Source organism: Anoplophora glabripennis, unplaced genomic scaffold (genome assembly GCF_000390285.2).
Source record: "Anoplophora glabripennis isolate ALB-LARVAE unplaced genomic scaffold, Agla_2.0 scaffold61, whole genome shotgun sequence".
Classification (NCBI taxonomy): Eukaryota; Metazoa; Arthropoda; class Insecta; order Coleoptera; family Cerambycidae; genus Anoplophora; species Anoplophora glabripennis.
Genome location: NW_019416237.1, coordinates 632739 through 656049, shown reverse-complemented (window position 1 = coordinate 656049; position 23311 = coordinate 632739). Strand labels below are relative to the sequence as shown.

Below are 23311 nucleotides of genomic sequence, written 5' to 3'. Positions count from 1 at the left end.
TAGTGCCCTAAATAATCATCATGTTGTTTTAACCTGTGTTGCTTTCTTAAATTAAAAATTATTCATCCTATCAGAAATCATGGAACATATGTACCTTAAACTCGACATCAAAAATAAAGTGTGTTTAAGACATCGATAGTCAAATTTCCGACTCAATTTACTTAAATACATATTAGGTTATGTACATGGCTTTAAATTTCTGCAATTACAAATATTATTTATAGCCATTGATGACTGGTCAAGTTTATCCTTGTTACATCCCACAGAAGCTAAATATAAACTCCATAGAGAGCTGAATACGCAAATAAAATGTTCCACCCACTGAACCATGCGGTAATTTTTCATTTACATGAATAACCCCAAGAAGGGAAGTTGGGAATTGTCAATGGGAGTTCATCTCGCATTTCCATTTAATTAGACCATCATTTTATTAATAACGAACGTATTTATATTTCTTATCAACGGACTACTTGGATGGGAATTAATTTGAAATTAACTTGCTTTGTCTAAAATTAAATATAATTATCTCCATTACAAAAGGAGAATTCAATATTAACACATTTATTAATGAAATACTTGAGATAATAAACTTTACACAATTCAAAAAGGTTACCTCCTCTACTTCTTTGCAATTTTATTTTTTTCATTTCTAGAGATTTATATTTCCTTATTCTATAGCCTTTTGACCACATGAAGTTCTTCTATGGGATCAGTTTTTATATGTGTTTGCTCTTGTAGCAGCAAAGCGATTGACAATTTCCAAAAAGATACAAACCATCTCCATGTCGTTCTTCTCACAATGTAATACAAAACATTCTTTTCTCTACTTACATTTAGTGTTAATAACAAAATATATTGTGATTATGTAGTTCTTCCATTATGAATTAATGTCACAGCTACAGCAATACCCAACGATAGTGGTTTGGATCACTATGAATTTAATATTAAATTGCTTGTTTTCAGTACCGCTAGCAATATAATACATACCTAGTAATTAAATTATATCAATTATCGTACACGTTTTAGTTTCATTTGAAATTAAATGAATTCAACTTCATAATTGTACCATCTAACATCCATCCAGAATAATTGGCAAACAGGAAATAAAATAAAAACTGCTTGAATGAACATCATAAAATGTATATGTAAATAAGTGAAAATCTATACAAAGAAAAATTTCAGCATGATATAAAGGTGGAGGTGCCAAGAATGTACTGGCACAGAATAATATTTATATTATCATTCTATACTACCGGCACAGGAATTAAATAGAGAGGCAATTTCATTTTTTTTTCATATTTTTGTACTATAACGCAGACGACAGTGTGTAAGACAAGAAAGTAGAGCCCATTTCTTGGAAAATTCTATAATAAAGGAATGTGCAACTTTCTTGGTTTATCATTTGAATTTGTGTTAATCATTTTTTCTTTTTTATTGTACAGGGTTAGTCAAAAGTATGGAAACCCAAATATCTCAACTGAAAAGCATTTTTGGGATAAATGGTGAGGACAAAAGTCTTTTTCACGGTGCATCCGTTGGTAACTTTGACCTTGAGTTCAAGGCCAATGTTCAAGGTGATATCAAGATCAAATCAGTTTTTTAAATGGCGACCCTCCTTTTCGACCGCGAAAATGAAAAGAGCAGGAAATTCTGCATCTGAATATAACATTGACCGTTACCTCAAAGTCAATGGTTAAGGTCAGTTCAAGGACAAATGTTTATTTTTAGTATAATTTTTTATTTTTAACTACGGAGTCAGAGGGAGTGACAGCCTTTGGGTGGATGATACTCCTTAGTGACCTTGATCTTGAGATCAAGGTTGAAAGAACATGTCAAGGTCATATCGGTTTTTGGAGTAACGGCCCCTTATTTCGACGCTAGAAATAAGAGAGCGTAGAATTCAACATGTTATTATGATCTTAAACGTGATGTTAAGATCAATGGTCAAGGTCAGGTAGAAGTCAAGTGATTATTCTGGCTATCATTTTTTATTTTCGACGATGGAATAGAAGCAACTCACAATTTTTTAGTAACCTCAAGATCAATGTCACTAAGGAGTACCATCAGGTAATCTATTTAAAAACTGTCACTCCCTCTGATTCCGTAGTTAAACATAAAAAATTACAGTAAAAATCAACATTTGACCTTGAACTAACCTTGATCGTTGACCTTTAGGTCACGGTCAATATCATATTCGGATGCAGAATTTTCTGCTCTTTCCATTTCCGGGATCGAAAAGAAGGCTCGCCATTTAGAAAAACCAACTTGATTTTAATATGACCTTGAAATTTGACCTTGAAATCAAGGTCAAGGTTACCATCGGATGTGCCGTGAGAAATGCTGCTACTTTTGTCCTTACCATTTATCCCAAAAATGCTTTCTAGCTGAGATTTTTGGGGTTTCTATACTTTGACTAACCCTGTATATATCAGTATTAACGCGAAACATTTTTTGAACACAGACATAGTTTATTATTAATTAATATTAATAATTTTAGAAATATTGTATTATTTTACTCCAATGACAATTGTAGACCGCCATAGCCAGCATGGATGCCTTAAAAGTAGTTCTATACTATACAGGGTATATATATAAATAATTTTATATAATTTATCTCATTAAACATTAACAATCAAATGCAATTTTCGTTCTTGACTGATTTTACAATTAACTAATTTTGATAAAGTATTTATTTTTTAGGATTCAAAATATATTTCAATTTTCTCCCACAATTTTCGTTATGTGCTATAGATACTCCCAAAAATATGACTGTAAGGTCACATTTTTTTGTTACTATATTATCTTTACATTACCTATATGGCCTGATGATACTTATAACTATGAATATATCACCTATTTTAACTATGATTCCATTAAATTTAAATGAGTGTGACAAATAACAACTACTATCTTGCAACATTCGAAGAATATTATTACACTTTTCCCCATACGTAACCTTAACTTCAAAAAGAAGCATATTTTGTTCAGTATTTATATTTACCTGGTAGATATTACTTAAAATATTGACTAACGGAGCCGCTTATCGACTAAGAATTATCCTTACGAACTCTGAAACATGAAACCATTCGCAGTTTACTTAACAAAGTGCACTTTACCAGTCTTCCAACACCTGAAAGGTCCACATAATAAATTGATTCAGCTAAACCTTCCCTGCAGGATCCAAATGAAAGGAAACTCCCGAAATATCTGAAGCAGCGTGGAAAGAATTGAGGTAGTACGTGATAGATATTTGTTCTGCACATCGAGATCCAGGAGATGATGTATGTAGGCTCAAGATATTGTGTTATGTTGAAGTCTGGTGCTGAATAACAATCAGTATTTTAAAGCCGTACATTTATGTTATTGATGTATGCTGTTAATGTCGCAAATGGACTGTAGGATTGGTGGTAAATCAACAGGGCGCATGCATTTGAAAATTAGATAGCATTCAGTAATAATCCGTAGTGGAACGAAATGTGTGATATATTCAATATAAGCCTTATGTCTTAATAAAAAGAAACTATAAATAATATCTTACACATTAAACAAATAACAGAAATTTTTGGAATATATGTATTCTTCATACACATTAGACAAATGACGAAATTATAATTGAACTGGTATATATATGGTGGTTCAGCTGGATATTCTGGATAATCAATGTTGGTAGGGGCATTAGTCAGCAGAATTGATGTTTCCCCCAATATTCAGTGATATGCAGCAAGTATATCTTTTTTACATTAAATAGTGCTGTTGTAGTAACGATAATAACACTGTTTTCCATAACAGATTCTCTCTTCAGTTCCAGCCACCATGCTTCTTCAACTAAAATATCTCATATATCTGCAGGTATGGGGTGGAGACGACCGTCTATGTCACCCGTATTTTTGCTTGGAAGTTTTGCGATATATTAACATCAATCGGCCGAACAATAGTTATTTACACCATAAAGGAGGTAAGTATTATTTACCAGTCGAGGGCGATTTTGCGCCCGAGTGGAGCGAGGGCTGGCAATAGAATCTGAGACTGGTAAATTATACTTAACGGCTGCGTGGTGTATAACATTTTATTTGCTCCCAAAGTTCATAATAATTAATAAAATGTAATGTTCATCAAATATTTCTATTTATTTGAAATATTAGAGACCACTTTCTTCTTATTTTCTTTGGAATCTTTGGAAACAATGTCCAGTATATTGATGAGGATTTGGAAGACCCAGGAACAATGCTATATTACATGGCATTTTCCCAAAAGCATTAATGCCAACTGGCGATGCATGTTCCATTTCTGTACCCCATAAAAAATCGAGTATGATCTGTGTTGCTTGGCCTCATTTCCACCATATTTATTCCTTCAATGTTTCCGTTTGTGATAAAAAAAAAATCTCGTGATATATTTGTTTTCGTAAACGGAATAATAGGTAATATGAATGCATTGTCCTTTATCTTTAACATTTTTTACATGAGGATTTGTCAACTGCACAAGCCCCACTATTTCAACTTTTATCATCAAATGAGTTCTATTATCGGCTTCCAGCAAAAATTTAGTTGTGTTTTCTTTTGTTAAAATCTTAGGTTTTTTGGACTGAAATCCTTCCGATTTTATTTTTAAAAATGCAATTAAATGGACGTACGTATTTTGATATAACTGAACGTAGCATAGAATAATGTACCCAAGGCGACGAAGGTTTGCTATGTTTTGAAAGATATTCGAAATATGCCAGAAGAACCTTTTCATTGCTGCTATTCTTGATTCCTTTCCGTTTACACTAATCTTCGAGTTTTGCATAACTTTGCTCATACGTTTGTCTTGATTTTTCGGGAAATAGGGTATTGACAACGCTTTGCGCAATGTCTTCGATATCCGAAGGGACACTCTCGGAATCAGAATCATCCATATCTATTTTTTTTCACTAAAACTAAACGTATGACACAAAATTGAATGCCAATAATGAAGTTGTCAAAGTCAAATTATGTCAATCAATAACTTCATGCAAATTTAATCCAGTGGTTTAATTAAGTAAATCATAAAGTCATTTTCATTTCATCTTAAGAGGTGTATGAGCAGAGAAACGTTATTTTTGCCGCTTCTCTGTTGATCTGATACAGATTCTTCGATTCATGTACTGGATATCGAATCAATGTCTATCCCACTAATGAGTTTTGTTGTAGTTGTAGCTGTTTCATTCATTTTTGTGTTACCGGTACAAATTGCATTTACCATTTACTATAAATAACTGAATGTGGTTGTAACCGAAATGACATTTTTTCGATGGTGAACGCAAAAAAACATTTTTATTCGACCAAAATAACTGTGTTAAAAAACTGAGTACGTTAAAATAGCCGGCATTTTCGTGAATTTCACGCAACAATTATTTAATGGACACAATCGAACAGCTGCATACATGAGGGTCGTGCTGTCCACAAAATGATACAACTACCGCGAATTCTTTGTATTCGAATTCGATTTGCGATCCATCATGCCGAATGCGACAGTCAACAATCCATTAGGGCACAACATTCAAACCCTGATAATGATGATTAATGAAAAAAAGTTCCAGTATAATTAATGGGTCAACATTTCTTTTTTAAATAATCCGTGTATTGTTTCGTTTGTCGCGTTCGTTTGACAATGTTCCTTTCACGTGAATACTGCAATTACCCGATGTATGGTATTATGACTTGTACAAAGGCTGGGCAAGGCAGTAAATAAAAATGTAAAAAGTCTGTCGTATATATACAGGCTGGTACAAATTCGCTTCTCACTACAGGGGACCAACATTATGCCTCTAAAAAATCAAGACTAACGTGATTAGTTTTCGAAATATTTGAAAAATACCGAAATTTTGGAAATGCGTTTTTGTTTAATTTCAGCTTTATTTGAGGTGATATTGGAAAAAGAAGAACACTTTCTCTTGGCCACTTTTTGTCCTCTATCGAATGGCATAATCAATTTTTATATGTAACGTTTCGTCTCTCAAGGACCATCATCAACTTTATTTTTTTAAATATGACCCTGGAAATTTTATTTCATTTTTTGCAAGCCTTCATGACCCCCAATACTGTACTGCCTCAGCCCGAACCAGATTCAGACGTTTTGTCTCGAAAAATTCATCTTCAGTGTATTCGTTCCAAATTTATCTAAATTTTTTATTTGGATTTCTTTGTTTATTGACCCTGTGAAATCCATCTAGTTATTTAAACTATTACCATCACACATTAAAATAAAACATTATTAGAGTTTTATTGTTATTAGTTATTTCTAGGCTTCTCGAGTGCTTAAAATTCAAACAAATTCCAATCTAATTTTTTCAGGATATTCATACAAATACATATGACATGCTCTTTCACAGTTGCAGTTACAGATATAATAAATTCCGATAATATTACGCTGATCTTCATTTTTAACCTTTGCCCAAAAGAAAATGTTTTTGAACATTTATTGAAATTTTTTAAAGAACAGTATTCAGTTGGCGTTTTGGTTGTTCATATGCATTTTTAAGTATTAATTTGTCATAATAAAATTAAAATTGTAATAATGTTTTAATTTTGACGCATCAACTTATTGAGTTATGTATGACCAAGTGATGGTAATAGTTGATAACAATAAATGTTTTATTGTAACGCGTGGTGGTAATAATACTTTAAATAACTAGATGGATTTCACAGGGTCTAACGACACTTACAGTGTACGATAATTCAATAAACAAAGAAATCTAAATAATAAATTTAGATAAATATGCGACGAGACGAATACACTGAAGATGAATTTTTCGAGACAAAACGTCTGAATCTGGTTCAGGCTGAGGCAGTACAGTATTGGGGGTCATGAAGGCTTGCAAAAAATGTAATAAAATTTCTAGGGTCGTATTTAAAAAAATGAAGTTGATGATGGTCCTGGAGAGGCGAAACGTTACATACAAAAATTGATTATGGCATTCGAATGAGGGCAAAAAGTGGAAATGAGAAAGTGTTGTTCTTTTTTCAATATCGCCTCAAACAAGGCTGAAATGAAACAGAAACGGAGATAATCATGTTAGCCTTGATTTTTTAGAGGCATAATGTTGGTCCCCTGATTACGCAACTTTGCCCCCATTTAGCTACTTCGTAGCTCTTACTGTTTCCGAGATCCCTGTAGTGAGAAGCGAATTTGTAACAGCCTGTATAAGTTAAATAGAAAAAATCGAAACTTCGATTTTTTAGGATGGTTTTTGAATGTAGGTATTCCTTTAGACCGTTTTTGAAAAATATCATGGGTTAATAAAATTTGCCCAAGTGATTTAATTAATTAGTGGTAAAAATACCTAATTAACTAATAATCCAATAAATACATCATTTTATAAAAAAAATCCAAACAGGATGATTTTTCCAGGGTTGCTTGGGGACTGCCTCCTGAGTATCCAACCAAAGGATCACACTCCAACTCCTGGTACGACTTGCGCCATGAGGGTGGTTTCCTAAAGATTTTTTTAGAGCAAATTGACCTTTATAAAAGTTGTAGAAGATCAAATTCTGAACAACTTTTTAAGCGGACGCGGTCCCGTCGCATCAAGGTCCGTTCTGGGCTGAGCTGATCGCGGTCTTTTCCAAAATCAGTTGCATTTGGCAAAGGCACACAATTCTGCTCGCGCTCTTGAGGTATTGTTTTAGTAGTTAAAAAATGAGTTATATAGAAGAGGAAGCTCGTCTCGAATGCATCGCAGTCTCCCGAGATTCTTTGGAAAAGATCGGTGGAGAACGCGATGCGAGCGAGACGAGCTCGAGAACGTCTAATGCGAATACATACTTTATAAAACATGGGAAGAAACTCCGCCGCGCGCGATCGAGACTAGCGCGATCCGCGACGGGACGGGACCGCGACCGCCTTAATAGTAAAGGATGAAAATATCCTCAATGTGTACTGAGAATGCGGATGTCCAAATAATTCGGAAACAATATTAAAGTTTTTCACCACAGTTTTGGATCAGAGCGAATAGAACACATAAATCGTCTTCAGGGTAATTGGTTCAGTATAAAACTAGGTACGGAGTAAAAGATCACACAAACATGAGTAAAATGTAATTGGTACGGAGTAAAAGATCACACAAACATGAGTAAAATGTAATTGGTCACATGACTTCTTAGCTGCTTCTAATTGTCTCTGGTTGTCGTTCGTCGTAACAGGACACGTCGTGTTATTAATTCGAAAGTATGGTAATTTTTGATAATATTAATCTAGATTATTTCAGTGAGAAACTACTATTCATAATGTGCAGAAAAGCTGAAATAAGTATGATTAATTTATTTTTTTTAATTTTCTTTGTTACTGCAACCGTATAAAAAGCACTAGAACATGGTGTTGGCAGTAACCGTAAAACAAGCAATAGAGGCAACTTCAGCATTGTTCTCGTTTAAATTTTTTCCCAATCTTGATTTGTTCGAAAGTGTTGAACTATATAATGCTATACATTTTCCCCTATGCCAACTTAGATATTTTCGATACTAGATACTAAAAATATTCGCTGACCATCACTTAAAATTGTGAAAGACCGCTTTTTGTGAGTTTTTGTGAATGGTAGGTAAACCAGTAGACTATCAGTCCTTTCTTCTACATGCTCTATACACATTACTAGTTTGTTACATCTAGTGCGAGCAACTGAAATCGGTTTTTTGGATAAACGGTTTCGGATAATTTGGATTTTTACGCAACCCGAAAACCGTTTATTCGATTCTTCAAATATCCGAATAATTGGATTCTTTCTTTATAGCCAATAACACTATAATATAGTCTTAGTATTATATAGATATTGACATTGGCTACATAGTACATACATAGTAGATACCTACTACAAATATTAGGTTGAACTATTAAGGGAAATACCATTTATTTTATTTTTATCCTGGCACATACCCCAAACACCAAACCACCAAACCCATTTATACACCTAAATAATAAATTGAAGAATCACAGTTTATTAGGTTCAACTGTTTTAACTATTTTAACATTTTAACTTTCATCATTAATTTTAACTTTAAAATTTTAAATGTGTGAATATGAGAATAACATCGTATAGGTAAGTATCCCGTCAGTTTTTCAAAACACCGATTTTCAGTTATCGGGTTTTGGCCATTATTCGGGTAACCGTTATTCGGTTATTCGAATAACCGGTTTTTAAATATCCGATTTTAACCACTAGTCGACTAACCGGTTTTATCTGAAATCGGTTTTTACAGAACTCGCTTAACCGTTTCACTTTTTTTCGGTTTTTGCCGGCACTAGTTACATCTGCATCTACCAACAATAACAAAAGTAGCAGCTACCTAAACATAAAACAATCATTTGGTGAAACGACTTAAAATAAATAAAAAAAAATGTAATTTCATCAAAGTATAAATAAATTGTTATTTCTTCTTTTAAAAAAAAATCTATGATTTTTTGGTTGTACAGATATCCAAAGCGCTTCTGTTTTATAAAAGTAATCAACCTGTGATATTTGCTAATAGCAAATTTTCCTAGACTTTCAACGTAGATTTGAGAATTGAATACCACTTAGTCGAAGACTTGTATTTTCGTGACTAAATACGACAGATTGCAATTTATCAACGTACAGCAATAATTTGATAACTAATCTACTGTAAAAAATACTCCTAGAAAACGTATTATGAGTTTGTTTGTTCTTGATTTTCCATCTTCTAAGTTTTGTATAACGAATATTCCTTGTAAATTTCTTTAGATTTTGGTGGAAGTAATCCTACACAAGCAACTTCGGCTTTTAGTCAAATATTTTCTTTCAAGACTCCATTACCTACATTACATTTCTAATATAAATGTGTTAGAATACAAAAAAATACGTAGGTAAGGAAAAACCTTATATTTATTATGAAATAAGAACTAAATTTTAACGTCACAAACAATACGGCCATATTTGCTTAAAGATGAAATAATTTTTCCTGTTTCTGTAAATTATTTTTAAATTACTACCATACTACTACGCACAGCAGTGTTACTGTACTAAATTTTATTTAAATGGGATAAAGCTTTTTACAGTTATTTGGAAAAACGTCCCTCGGATAGGAGTAAGTTTAATTACCTCATTTTTACCTCAAGAATCTGCATTCTATCCGAACTGAAACTTAGTTTTCCAATTATTTCAGTTACACATCCAACTACTGTTCTCGGCGTACTTTATAGATTTCCGAATAATTAATCCACGATTGAAATGGACAAAAACCCTCGTCTGGCAAGACGCCGTTCAAAAACGCCAGTCTAAGGGCCCTTTTCTTAGGGCAATCTATTATGTCACTTATACCAAGCTTCAGCGGCACTAATTCGCTCGGAGGCAATTTGATACGCGAGCCGATGTAATAAACTACGGTTTATTAATGTTCGACAGTTTGTAACATCCTAGAGGATGGTACGAAGTATTTTTTTCAGTTCCGGGTCATCTGTCTAACGAAATTGTTTCGGGAATTTTATTGAAATAATGCGATACGTTATTAGTTACCTGTTAAATGATTTTTAAGGAAAACGCTACACTTTCTAATGTTCTGATAGCAGTTGCCGTCGTCTATCAGTTATCTATTAAATGATGTTAAAACTAATACTTTTATTTGCGACACTTTTGAATAATCTAATATTAATACCTATAGTTATCATGTATCGGTTATTTTTAAGGTCATTTTACTTTCAAATTTTCTAATAACAGTTATAGTTGTTACGATGTCAATTGGAACCTGTAAATCTTAAAGCACAGGACCGTATGCACTTCTCCTGAAATTTCTTCCTATACTTTGATTATGATGTGTCTCGTAATTTATACTCGAATAGCAATTCGGCGAGTCCGATATTGGTAAACTAGTCCGCCTGATGTAGAATTGACGGCGGCGCGCTGGTCATCAAAGCAAACCTGTATTGGTCCACTAGGTCGTAAATAATTTTTTTTGTATGGTACACGGGTTCACTTAGCTTTGCCTCTTTGCCAGTACAGTGCAGATCATTGCTTGGCGGGGTATGTTGTTGGTATAATACGTATTATTATTTATTAGTTGATATTATTATTTGTTCATATCGTAACCAGTAAAGAGTAATATTTATTAAAATAAATGTTATATGTAATTATCTAGTAATTTAGCGTGGCTCTCTGGAGACTCTTTGAAGCGGAGGATAACGAAATAACTCGTATCGAAACCAACTCAGAGTTTAAAAACAAAGTTTTACACTTAAAAAGTCAACGTATTATATTAAATATACAGGGTGTCCCGAAATTAATGGGACACAGAGCAAGGGTAGATTCCTTACATCAAAATAATGCGATTAATCCAAACTTGCCTTGGTCGATTTGTGGCTAATAAAAAAGTTGCAGGGCGTTAAAGTTGAAATTTTGAATTCGAAATTCTTAAAATTCTTAGAACGTTTTCAAAGGATTCTTTTGAAAATTTGGATCAGGGGGTTTTCTGGGACGAGAAAAACGAATCCATACTTAATTTTGCTGTAGACGCTAGAGGGCGCTACGAAATGTACTCTTGGTTGATAAAAACTGGTTATAACTTTTTTATCAGTGGGTCTACGAAAGTTTTTAAAAACTTTTATTTTATTTTATTTTATTGCATCCAATAGAAAAACAAGAAATAAATCGAAAACGGTTAAATTTATCGACTTAAAACAAGTATCCCTTATTTGTAAAAAATAGGCAGGAGAACAATATTTTTCTACATACATTTCGTAGCGCCCTCTAGCGTCTACAGCAAAATTAAGTACGGATTCGTTTTTCTCGTCCGAGAAAACCCCCTAATCCAAATTTTCAAAAGAATCCTTTGAAAACTTTCTAAGAATTTTAAGAATTTCGAATTCAAAATTCAACTTTAACGCCCTGTACATTTTTTATTAGCCACAAATGGACTTTGGTAAGTTTAGCTTAATCGCATTATTTTGATGTAAGGAATCTACTCTTGCTCTGTGTCCCATTAATTTCGGGAAACCCTGTATATGAATGTTTGAAAATTGAAAATAGTGAACAATGTGATAAAGTTAGGAAACGGATTAACGAATTAACTAAGACATCAAAAACGACAATTTATCGCGTAATTAAAGAAGTATTGATCACGGTACAAAGAGGAAACGGAAAAATACAAAATTAAAGAAAATTGACGATTTTACCAGATGTAATGCGGCGCACAATTTATAATATGTATAAAGAAAATAAAGTGCCTACTTTAAATATGATTCGAGATAAATTAAGCGATTATCCTGATTATAATTATAAATCTTTATCGATATTTTACGACATGCTTTATTACAATGCGATTTTAAACATAAAAAACTTGACAATCTTATGGTAATTATATGGTAATATAGCTCGGAATATAGTATATCTAGATGAGACAGGGCTAAATTGTCCTGGACGTATATGGATTCCGTAGAATTTATGAGTTAAATGTTTATATGCGGTTCCAATTCAGATCGTAACAACTATACTACGGACCCGATTTGTTAATATTACTTAAATAAAAATTATGTAGGGTACCCTAGGAAGTAATGAAGACATAAACAAAATAATTTAACGCAAAACTAAATAGTTTGAAGAAATACGACTTAAAATTATATAGTTTCATAGAAAACAAATTATTTTGGATAAGATCAATAACAAAAGAAAATTTAGTAGTATACTTACAGTTAATATTTCATTTCTGCTATTGCCTCGCAATTTGATCGATTCGATCATAATCGCTTACGTTTTTTGAGATACTATATTATTTAAGGCCAGCCTTCGCTTTTCAATTTTCTGAGAAATAATTTTACCCTCTAAGCTTTGCATTAAACTACAGTTTATTAATGTTTCGTGGATTTATACATAGGCTATGTCGAATGTTGGTTATAAAGCAAACGATAATAGCTGCTATAAAGGAAGGAATAATTATTTCGGTCTCGGTTTCACTCTAACCGCCAATTCAGGGGTTTCTTGGAATATTTAGCTAGGCGATAATGGACTAAATTGATTCTTTTGTGGAAGGAAGAGATTTTATTAGTTGTCTGATAAAACAACTTTAAAGGATTTGTAAGAATTGTAAAAGTCTGGTTTCAAGTGTACTTTTCAATTTATCCAGAGAATTTCGCGTTTTTACAAAGTCTGTAAATTTGTATAGTTTAGTAATACTTATTTATTTGATTATCGTCACTGTAATCATTCATTTAGTTCCTGTTTGTTCTTAGTTAATATTCCAATGCAGATATGCTAACATATTGTAAAATTGATTAATATAAAAGGAAAACAAAAATGTTTCCAACTTTGATCAGTGGGGAATTCAGTTTGAATCGATTTTCATGTTCAAATTCGTAAACGTGAAGCTGGAACTAACTACCGAAGTTTTAAACCCTCCTGCTACAATCGCATAATTATTTGAAAATGATTTGAACTGAAGTAAAACCATCCCTCATTTTGTATACACACATTAATTTTATAGAAATCGTTTCAGTACTGCTTCTGAACTTCTGTAAATACTTACCTACTTGTTTTCCTATTCTGTTTGAAGTGTGGAAATATTTTTGCACGCTCAGGTACTTTTTACATCATTACTGAATTTGTTGGGACTTTTGTGACATTTACGAATTAGCGATCGGTATGTGTTACTTACCGATTAGGAGGTGGTAAGTAATCTAGTAAATGTAGAATTTTAAAAATCAATTTTTATTAAAGACAAAATTACAATTTGAACAGTTATGAAAATTCATTGGAGCAATAAAATTCGAGTTTAAAACGTTCTTTTCTGATGATTCTATAGTTGCTGCACATTTTGTAATAACAATCTAGGCTGCGATATCGCTTTCTGTCGCCGTAGAATTTCCTCGAAAATTTCCATGTAAGATCTTGTTTGAAAATTGATCTTTATTCTCCACAGACTTTTCGATATATCCCTCAGCTACAGAGGACAAACGCCACCCACCGTACCTTTTAAGGCCTAAAATATCTATTCTTATATGTATGTCGGAGGGGTGGTGGAATTGTCTTCCACCACGGCACTTAGGCCTTATTAGGCCCTTTGTTCACCCTCCTTCATTACTCGAGTACTTTTCTTCAAACCATCTTATTTACTACACGGATGGCTTGGTGGCAAAGTCTCGTACAGTTTATGTATGATAGCATGGTCTTGAGATACAGAGATTTCTTGCTCTGCTCTCATTACCATTTATCGGGGACCACACGCGTGCGGCAAATGTTGGGCGACTCAGGTCTCTGGTAGGCTACCACAGCCACGTCCCCGAGCCTGCCTTAGGTCACCCATCCAAATTCCGGCCCACGTCCGTGATGCTTGACTCGGCACATCGAAATCCGCCGGCCAATACACCCGGCTAGGCGGTCTATTCTTTAGTTTTCCAAAATATTGGCAGAACTACTTCGGAATGCGTGTCAATTTTAGGGGTGAGTCATCCCCAATGAACACCTTGTAGTGTTTCAATTAACTTTAAATCATAGTCAAAGAAGATCAGTAATAAACCTAAATCATGTATCAAATTTGGCTCTTCTACGGTAAAGTGTTGCAGAGATATTAATTTTTTTCTAAATTTAGGGCCCCAATTTGAAGGATAATAACTCCTCAGGGGTACAACTTTGTATATAGGTAAGTTTGGTTAAATTACAATATTTTGAACACCCCTACATGCACCTGTCCTGTGTCGGTTCTTATGCGGGACATCCTGTATATTTTAAAATATTATTTTTTTTGTTTTAATCAAATTTATTGAATATTGATCATTAAGAATCTTATTAATTTTGGATATTTTAGTCTCGATTTCCAAACATATCATTTTACTGGCATTAATACTTAATATACTATTTATAAATTCATCTATCTAAGAAGTCTTTGATGGTGAGAAACAAAGACTAGAGGGAATATTTCATACACTTTTCAACCAGTTTGTTAAAGAAGGCAAAATGATTAAAATAAAATGCAAACTGTAGTCATTTAATTCTGAATATTTCCTTTATTTACTCTGGACATTCTAATTTCACTTTTCAAGCAAAAAAACATCAAACTTTAATACCCCTCGAATCCCGAGCGAATAACAAACCAAGTTTTTCCTTAATCTTAATTATGCAATTTTTCAGTTGTCTTCTCTTAGTTAGTATTTACAAGTGAAGGAAATGAAAAAGAAAAAGTGGGGCCGACGAATAAGTAGATTATCAAATTGTTTTCGTTACTTCTTAAAGCCTTCTTCGCTTCTAGATTTAATTACTTAAACTCTTATACGCTCTGCTTTTTAATTAGGAGACAGTTTTCTTGTGCGATTATATTTTGTTTCTACTTGAATACCTAGCGATGAATAAAATAAACAACAAGAAGGAATTGCTTGTACGGGAATTAATATCAGAAATATTATTTTACTTTATTTAAAAGTATTATTATCATAAAAACACAATAATTATTTCAATTTAATATATGCTAGCTGGTTTTTATGTGATTTATGCGAGTGACAACCAGCAGTATTTGCAATTTTTGTAACTAGTAACTGAAAATTACACAATTTCGAGTATTGGTACCAAGATCCTCTTCCACGACGTTTACAATTTCTAGTTCTAAGTTTCTACCTCTCTCAGTTTGTTCGCCTCCAACAATAGCGTATTGGCGTTCAAAACTCACGTAATCCCTTAAATGTTTAATCAATTTTACGAACATTATCCTGTTCGATACTAATAGGTCGGGATAATCCATCTGATATCGTCTTCTTGCAACAGGATCGCGTTTTCCTGACAAAAAGTAGACTCTAACCATATCAACTCTTTTTTGATTTTTATATAAGCTTTTACACAATAAAATACAAACATACACTGTATCGTCACTAAAAACTGGAATAATAGCTATTTATGATATACGTGTTAAAAGTAAGATTTTATTTTGTGAGTGAAGATGATTAAAAAACGAGCGTAGCGAGTTTTTTAACTTCACGAACAAAATAAAATCACTTTTAACACGTATATCATACACTATTTTTTCTACAAAACTGTTAAAAGTAACTTACTTTTAACACGCGTGTCAAAAAATGACATTTTTAACATCAAAAATGACAATTAAAGTTTTGTAGAAAAATAACTTTATAGAGCTATACACTTACAATACGAAAAGACTTCACAAACCAAAATAAAAATGTATTCCATCATTCTCGTTTCACCGAATTAACATGGCAGTTTGTTGTTTTGTCTTCTTACCATTCCGTCATATTATACCAGGTTTGAAGTGAACTAGTAGTAGCAGCTTTTCTGGGGCGGCAATACGGAATTTTAACTGAAAAGGGGAATTTAATTTCCGTTGCCCTTCGTTTGACGCAGGATCGGATTTTGCTTAAATTTAAACTGTTCACGATTTAATATTGTTGCTCATTGGAATAATTTACTGATAATAAAAAAAGAGTAGAAACATATCGTATTTTGGTACAATTTCATAACTTTTTAATATTACCTGTTTTAATTTTCCTAAATGTGTTCCTATCTTCTTTACGTAGTGACAGAGTAGTATATTAACAAGGTGACTATCCGTTTATTTAATCAAGTATTAGTAGAGACTCAATACAGGGCGTTTGTAAACATGTGCGAAATATTTTAGGGGGTGGTTGTCGAAGTTATTTTGTGAAAAAGACTCGCAACTTTCTGTTCCGGCAAGCTGAATTTATCACTATAGATGCTAAATATTATGTACAATAACATATTTCCACAGTCATACAAATGGGTGGAAGATTGTTTATAAGGTGGTTAATTTTTACGCAAATTCACGTTTTTCGCTTATAAATTTTTCCGTTCATTTTGACGAGAAAACAGTAAAGTACTTTTTTTCGTCTTCAAAAGACCTACAAAACTAGCTCTCGAGCGTCAAAAAATATTGATTAGATCAAAAGTTATAAAGAGAAGAAATTTATTTATGATTTTTGAATTAGACATTTATAAACTGCGTACAGCTTATAAATTACCAGAGCATTTTAGAATCGCATCCTCTCATTCCTTATCACTGTCTAATAACTCACACAAAATCTGGAATTGGTAAGTTGAATAGTTTATAAGTTATGGCCTTATAAACAAATCAACTAATTATTAGTCTGGACGATCCCGAGGACCTTCCACAATCGCACTGATTTTTTTCATGGTAGATTTCATAATAATACATTGAAATCTATAATTTTTTTTAATTTCAAATTTGCAACATGGAATTTTTTTTATTTTTTAGCCTTAGTTGCAAAATGAAATATACGACGCACGAGCGTGATATAGTTTTGTAAGTCTTTTGAAGATGAAAAAAAAAGTACTATACTGTTTTTTCGTGGAAATTAACGGAAAAAAGTTATAAGCGAAAAACGTGAATTTACGTAAAAATTATACAATTAACCACCCTGTAAACAATCTTCCCCCCATTTTTATGACTGTGGAAACTAATATGTTTATTGTACATAATATTTAAAATCTATAGTGATAAATTCAGCTTGCCGAAACAAAAAGTCGCGTCCAACTCTATATTTCCTGGACTAATAAACATAGGTGGAAAAATGCTTCATTTCCGAGATACAGAGTTTAAATTTTAATTTTTTTATTTATTTTTATTAATTATTTCAAAGAGTTTTAAAGATATTGGCTCGAAATTTGATGGTTATATTTTATTTAGAGATATTAACAGGAACCTACTAGATAACATATCAATAGAAATTAAAAATACACAACTTGCAATAAAATATGTTTTATTTTTTTCTTCAAGAACGGTGCATTCTATGAAAAAAATTGAAGAGACCAATTTCATTCAAAATTGATGGCGAAAAATATCAAAACGAGAAAAAGTTTTTTCAAAGAAGATTGTAGCATTCTCGCAAGAACACCACTGGTGCAAGTAGAAATATTCGGATCACCCCAAAAAATGCACATTTATCCCTCCAAAGCGTTTTTCAAATTTTGGGTCAATATCTTTAAAACTCTTTGAAATAATTAATAACAATAAATAAAAAATTAAAATTTAAACACTCTATCTCGGAAACGAAGCATATTTCGACCCAAAATAATCGTATAAACGGATACTTGTCCAGCACGACAAGCCATACACCACGCCACGAGTTGACCTAATGGGGACGATGGGAATAGACAAAGATAACGCACGACAACCATGGAATGGGGTGGGGTCACCCAATAATGAGGACATTTACTCCGATTTAGGTACAAGTGTACCAAATACGAATTTATTTAACGGGTACTATCTATATTTGAGTGAAAATACTCAGGTTTGGTTCAAATATTATCACAAATGAGTAAAATTATCAAAATACTTAATATTGAGTAAAAATGTACTCAATCATTTCACCCAATAGATTCACTCCATACCTTTATTGCTTTCACTCACACCGATTTTTCTACAGTGTAGAAAACATTTTTTATATGTGATTTTGCTCAAATTGGCAAAAAACACCCGCAGAATTTGAAGTTATCGTTTGTCGGCTTCTGGACAAATATTTATAATTGGCACTTATGAAAAATATTTTGGAATTTCTTCCTCTTTCTTTTTAACTAAAAATTTAAAAAGTTTTCGAAAAACGCTGTTAACACAATGTGGGTCCTGTAAGTACATTTCATTTCCAGATTCGACTGCGGCTCGGGCGTGGGCGTCGTCCGCTCCGAGGAAACCGTCCTCCTCAACCAGTGGAACCACGTAACCCTCTACCGCCACCGGTGGGACGCGTGGCTGCAGCTGAACGGCGGCAAGCACGTGCAGGGTCGCAGCAAGGGCCTCTTCTCCAGGATAACCTTCAGGGAGCCACTGTTCATCGGCGGCCCGGGCAACACCACCGGCCTTACGGAAAAGCTTCTCGTGGCGAGAGGGCTCAGGGGGTGCATTAGGCATCTGGAAGTAAACGACCACGTGTACAAGTTCGCGCTGGATCCGAGGGGTGAGGCCACGAAGGGATACGGGATAGGTGAGTGGGGTTGTAATTGGGCGAGCTGCGGGGTAGGGAACTTAAGGGATGTAGGTTCGAAGGAATTATGCTTCGGGGTTCCGCTATCTTGTAAACAGCAACTCCGTAAGTTTGAGGGGATCAGCGGTGGCTGGTGAAAATTAAATTGGCCATATTTTGATAATAAGGCATGAGACCCATACCGTTGTTTAGGGGTTAATTTCAAGGCTCACAGAGAGAACTTTTTTGATAAAAAAATTTCGAACTTAATGTGCAAAATATAAAACTAAAATAGGGGTTGCCAGACCTGATATCTCCAACGGAGTTGCAGCATTTATAATATTTTTTTAATGAAGTGATACAAACAGTAACAGAAATTGATAGTAAAAAAAATTAAGTCCAAACAAAATGGCCGCGGATGTTAACTTTGTTCATTTAAATGGAACATCCTGTATATTTTTACATATTTGGATAGAACGTTCCCTGTCGAGCATAGTCATATGATAAAATGATAGATTTCAATGTATTATTATGAAATCTGCCATGAAAAAATCAGTGCGATTGTGGAAGAACGTTCCTTGTCGAGCATAGTCATACGGGATTTGTTGGGTCCATTTCTAACAATAAGCAAGATACTATTAAAAAACGAAAAGGGTTTTTTATTAATAAAATAAAATATTTTGTAATTGTTGGACATCTTTCAGGCATTTCTTCCAATTTTGACATATCGGACATTGATATGGTCCAAACCGCGTATAGGTATTTTAACTAAATCACACTAATTAGGCCGTGATAGGACAGAAGGAGAATATTATACAGTGTAGGAAAGTACCGATGGTCTATCAGAAGTTACGTGAGAGCGATAAAGTAAGCCATAGAAATCCATGTGATAGACAAGGATGGCTATAATGAAGGCGTCTAATAGTCAACGCCCATTTCGCCCTTCCACAAATAAGAANCCATCTTTATATAGGTTCTGAGATATAGGATGTCAAAGTTCTTTTAAACTTTAGTAATCTGATTGAAATTTAGCTGATGTTAACTATTTTTTGATCCATGTTGATAAAAATTTAAGACAGTGGTATGTTTTAAACACCCTGTATAAACAGTGACGTATTTCACACCATTGGACATATTGTCCATGCCATTTTAAGAAAATTTCTATTTTTTCATTTTTGCTGTTTCTAGCGACGTAGTTCACTGGCTACCCATTTTATGCACAATATAAATTGCCCTACACTGAAAAAAAGTATTTGGATCAAATGAGCATATATTTTAATTGGAATTATTTGCCGTATATGTATTTTATTCTATTCAAATGTATATACTTTCGTCAAACTATGTGAAATATTTGCTGTAATCTATAATTTTCCTTAGAATTTATATTATTTGTAAATATATATAATTTAATTCAAATCTTTTATAGTTTTGAAATTTATTATCTCGGACTTTAACTACAAAATCTTTTACAGTTCATCATCAACTGCAAACATTTTTGTTTCAAAACTACCAGTTCCTTAAAATATGTATATATATATTTAAAATTTAGTATTAATGTAGGAATTATTCAAGACAAATGTAGCATATTATAATCAAACTTATGTTTTCTTGAAAGAAAATTGTAGCAGGTCACAAAATGGCGTAAGTTGGAAGTAGCAGGATAGATGGAGCCACTTAGGCTCTGTGTATACACATCTCCTTAATTAATTATTTTAATTATAATATTAATTATACAATACTAAACATGTTTCTATAAAATCCTTGTAGATCATAAAATTAAGGACAGAATTCGTTTAACCGTAAGTATCAAATATTTATTTTGAAAATAAGAAACTATATTTCTGGGTAAAAATGTAACGTATTTAAATAATTAAAGAATTTTCTTGAAAGAACAAAATATTTTCTTGCATATATACAGTATGTCTCACTAAGTTGGAACCATATAGAAAACTTTTTTATTATTAATTTTAGGAAAAAAAGTTTTTTTTCGTAAAAAGTTCTGCATATTATAAAATCTAAAATATAAACATTAGATATTAAATTTTTTCAGTCGTATACGCGGTTTGTCAAATAATATGAATTTTACTTAAGAGTAAAGTACCTTTATATTTGACAATATCGAAAATTGTTATAAAGAAAAGTTGATCAGAACTTAAAACTACGTTAAAATATGCAATTAAATCAATTTACATAAACAAATATATTTTTTCTTTTTTGTCTACAATATTAATGCAAATTTAACTGTAGCTACATGTAATCTAGGATGCACTGACACAAAAATGATTTGTTGATAGCAAGAAATGTTTACCAGTGAGTTTCAAAACGCGTTAGAATTTATAAGACACAAAAATGATAGCATTATTAACTTCTGAAGAGAAGTTTTCCATATGGTTCCAACTTATTGAGACATACTGTATAAACGTGCGATACCTACCTTAAAATCAAATGTTGTACATTTGAAGCAAGAACTTTTTTTTGCGTGTATTTTAATTCCTAATAATATTTCAATTTCCTACTTCTGTGTCACCCATTTTGATTAAATAAGTAGGTACAAGCTGTCAAACAATAACAATGTTGTTAACAAAACATTACCTGTCACCGTCACGACCTACCATATAACATTGTTCATGAGTAATTAGGCTTCTCACGGCTTAATTAGTGAGATTTAGTTAAAATAGCTATACGCATTATGGACCGTTTCAATGTCGGTCAGTATGTAAAAATATATTACAATTAAATCTGTAAATCATTACGTAATTGGAAAAAAGGCAGAAATTGTCTAGCAATTACAAGATGTCTTATTTTCTTAATAAAAAGCTTTCTTTTAGTTTTTTAATAGTATCTCCTCACTTATTGTTAGAGGTGGACTCAACAAACCCTCTATGACTGTGATCGACAGGGAACGTTCTATCCAAATATATAAAAATATATTATACGAGTAGTATTCCATTTAAATTAACAAAGTTAACATCCGCGGTAGTTTTGTTTGGACTTCTTTCTCTACCACCATTTTCGAAAATCTCATAAAAAATCGTGCAACTTTTGTATTTCACAGTTTTTTATAACTCTAAACACAAAAAAGTTAACGGGGGGTCAAAATATAGTGAATCACCCTGTACAAATTTTTCGAGATCAAGGGTCGGTAACCCCTAATTATGTGGGCCTAGAAATCATCCCCTAAATATCGGTTTATTAGCTCTATTATAAAAATTTGATTTAATTTTTACAAGCCGCTACTGGTGGTATTCAAGGAAATATGGCGTCCCTTTTCTTTGTACAGAGTGTTTCCTAAGTACGTGCAGAAAATCCAGGGACGTATTCTATGTTTATTTAAACAATTACCTTAATTAATTATTGCAATAGAATACGTCCCTAGGTCAAAAAGTTACACTTTTATGAAGGAACTTGCTTTTGTCGGTTGAGGCCAACAAACTGCCGATGTTATAAAAATGCAAGTTTTGGCAGAGGTGTACATTAAATTTTTTCACAATCTTAATAATCTGTTTTCGTTTCATTAATCGATATTTTTTTGTTTATTGTCACTTTTTAAAAGTTATATTATATTCAGGACTTTACGGCATGTTTCAAGGTCACACGTTTTAGATACCCAGCATGGCATAACATCTAAAAAGTGACAGAATCGGGAGTTGAAAAGCGCTTTAATGTTCCTTCCAGGCAAGTTTAGCATCCTAGAACGACTTTATAGACCAGGCAAGTTAGACAATAAATCAGCAATTTTTTTCTGATGAACCGATCGAGTTGCGGTTTTCGACATTGTCTTCGGAAAAATATCAGGAAAAAAGTCTATACATTACACTTTGGGGCTGGATCGATGCATTGCGGGTGCATAAAGTGCATCTTGGAGTGCATCAATTTTTCCGAATTTTCTAAAAATGGTAAAAATTGACTAAAAGTTGTAGAAATTAGGTTTTCGAGGTCGGAGATTCCGAATCTGACCCTGAAAAATATGCCCGAAGGCCCTGGGGCCCCCCAGGGGGCAAGGGGGGCCTTCTGTAAAACACCGAATAGCTGAGTAATTGTCTTCTAAATTTCCACTCGGGGGTTTTTGAGGTCGGGGATTTCAATTCTGACAGTGAAACGTATGCCCGACGCCCCTGGAGCCCCCAGTGAGGGCAGGGGGGGGGGGCTTCTATAAAACATCGAATAGCTGAGTAATTGCCTTCTAAATTTCCACTCGGGGTTTTTGGGGCCGGGAATTCCGATTCTGACACTAAAAAGTATTCACGACGCCCGTGGGGTGGGCTTTCTGGAAAACATCGAAAGGCAGATTTTTTGCAATAAAACTGCTCCATCCGCTTACCAACCATGATCTTGTAGGCCTATCTTTGCATTGTAACACACGCAAATTTACAGAGATTAGACAAGAAGGGTAAGAAAAACTAACAGGAAATTAATG

General features: G+C 33.1%; 1 protein-coding gene across 1 annotated transcript in view; it reads left to right on the top strand.

Annotated features, from left to right (window-relative positions):
* The window catches only part of LOC108917708 (pikachurin), a 232074-nt gene that overhangs the window by 161717 nt on the left and 47046 nt on the right, over positions 1-23311 (top strand). Inside the window, exon 5 of the mRNA XM_018724445.1 lies at positions 18581-18915. Within this exon, the coding sequence (XP_018579961.1) occupies positions 18581-18915 (335 nt within the window). The remainder of the gene's footprint in view (positions 1-18580; positions 18916-23311) is intronic.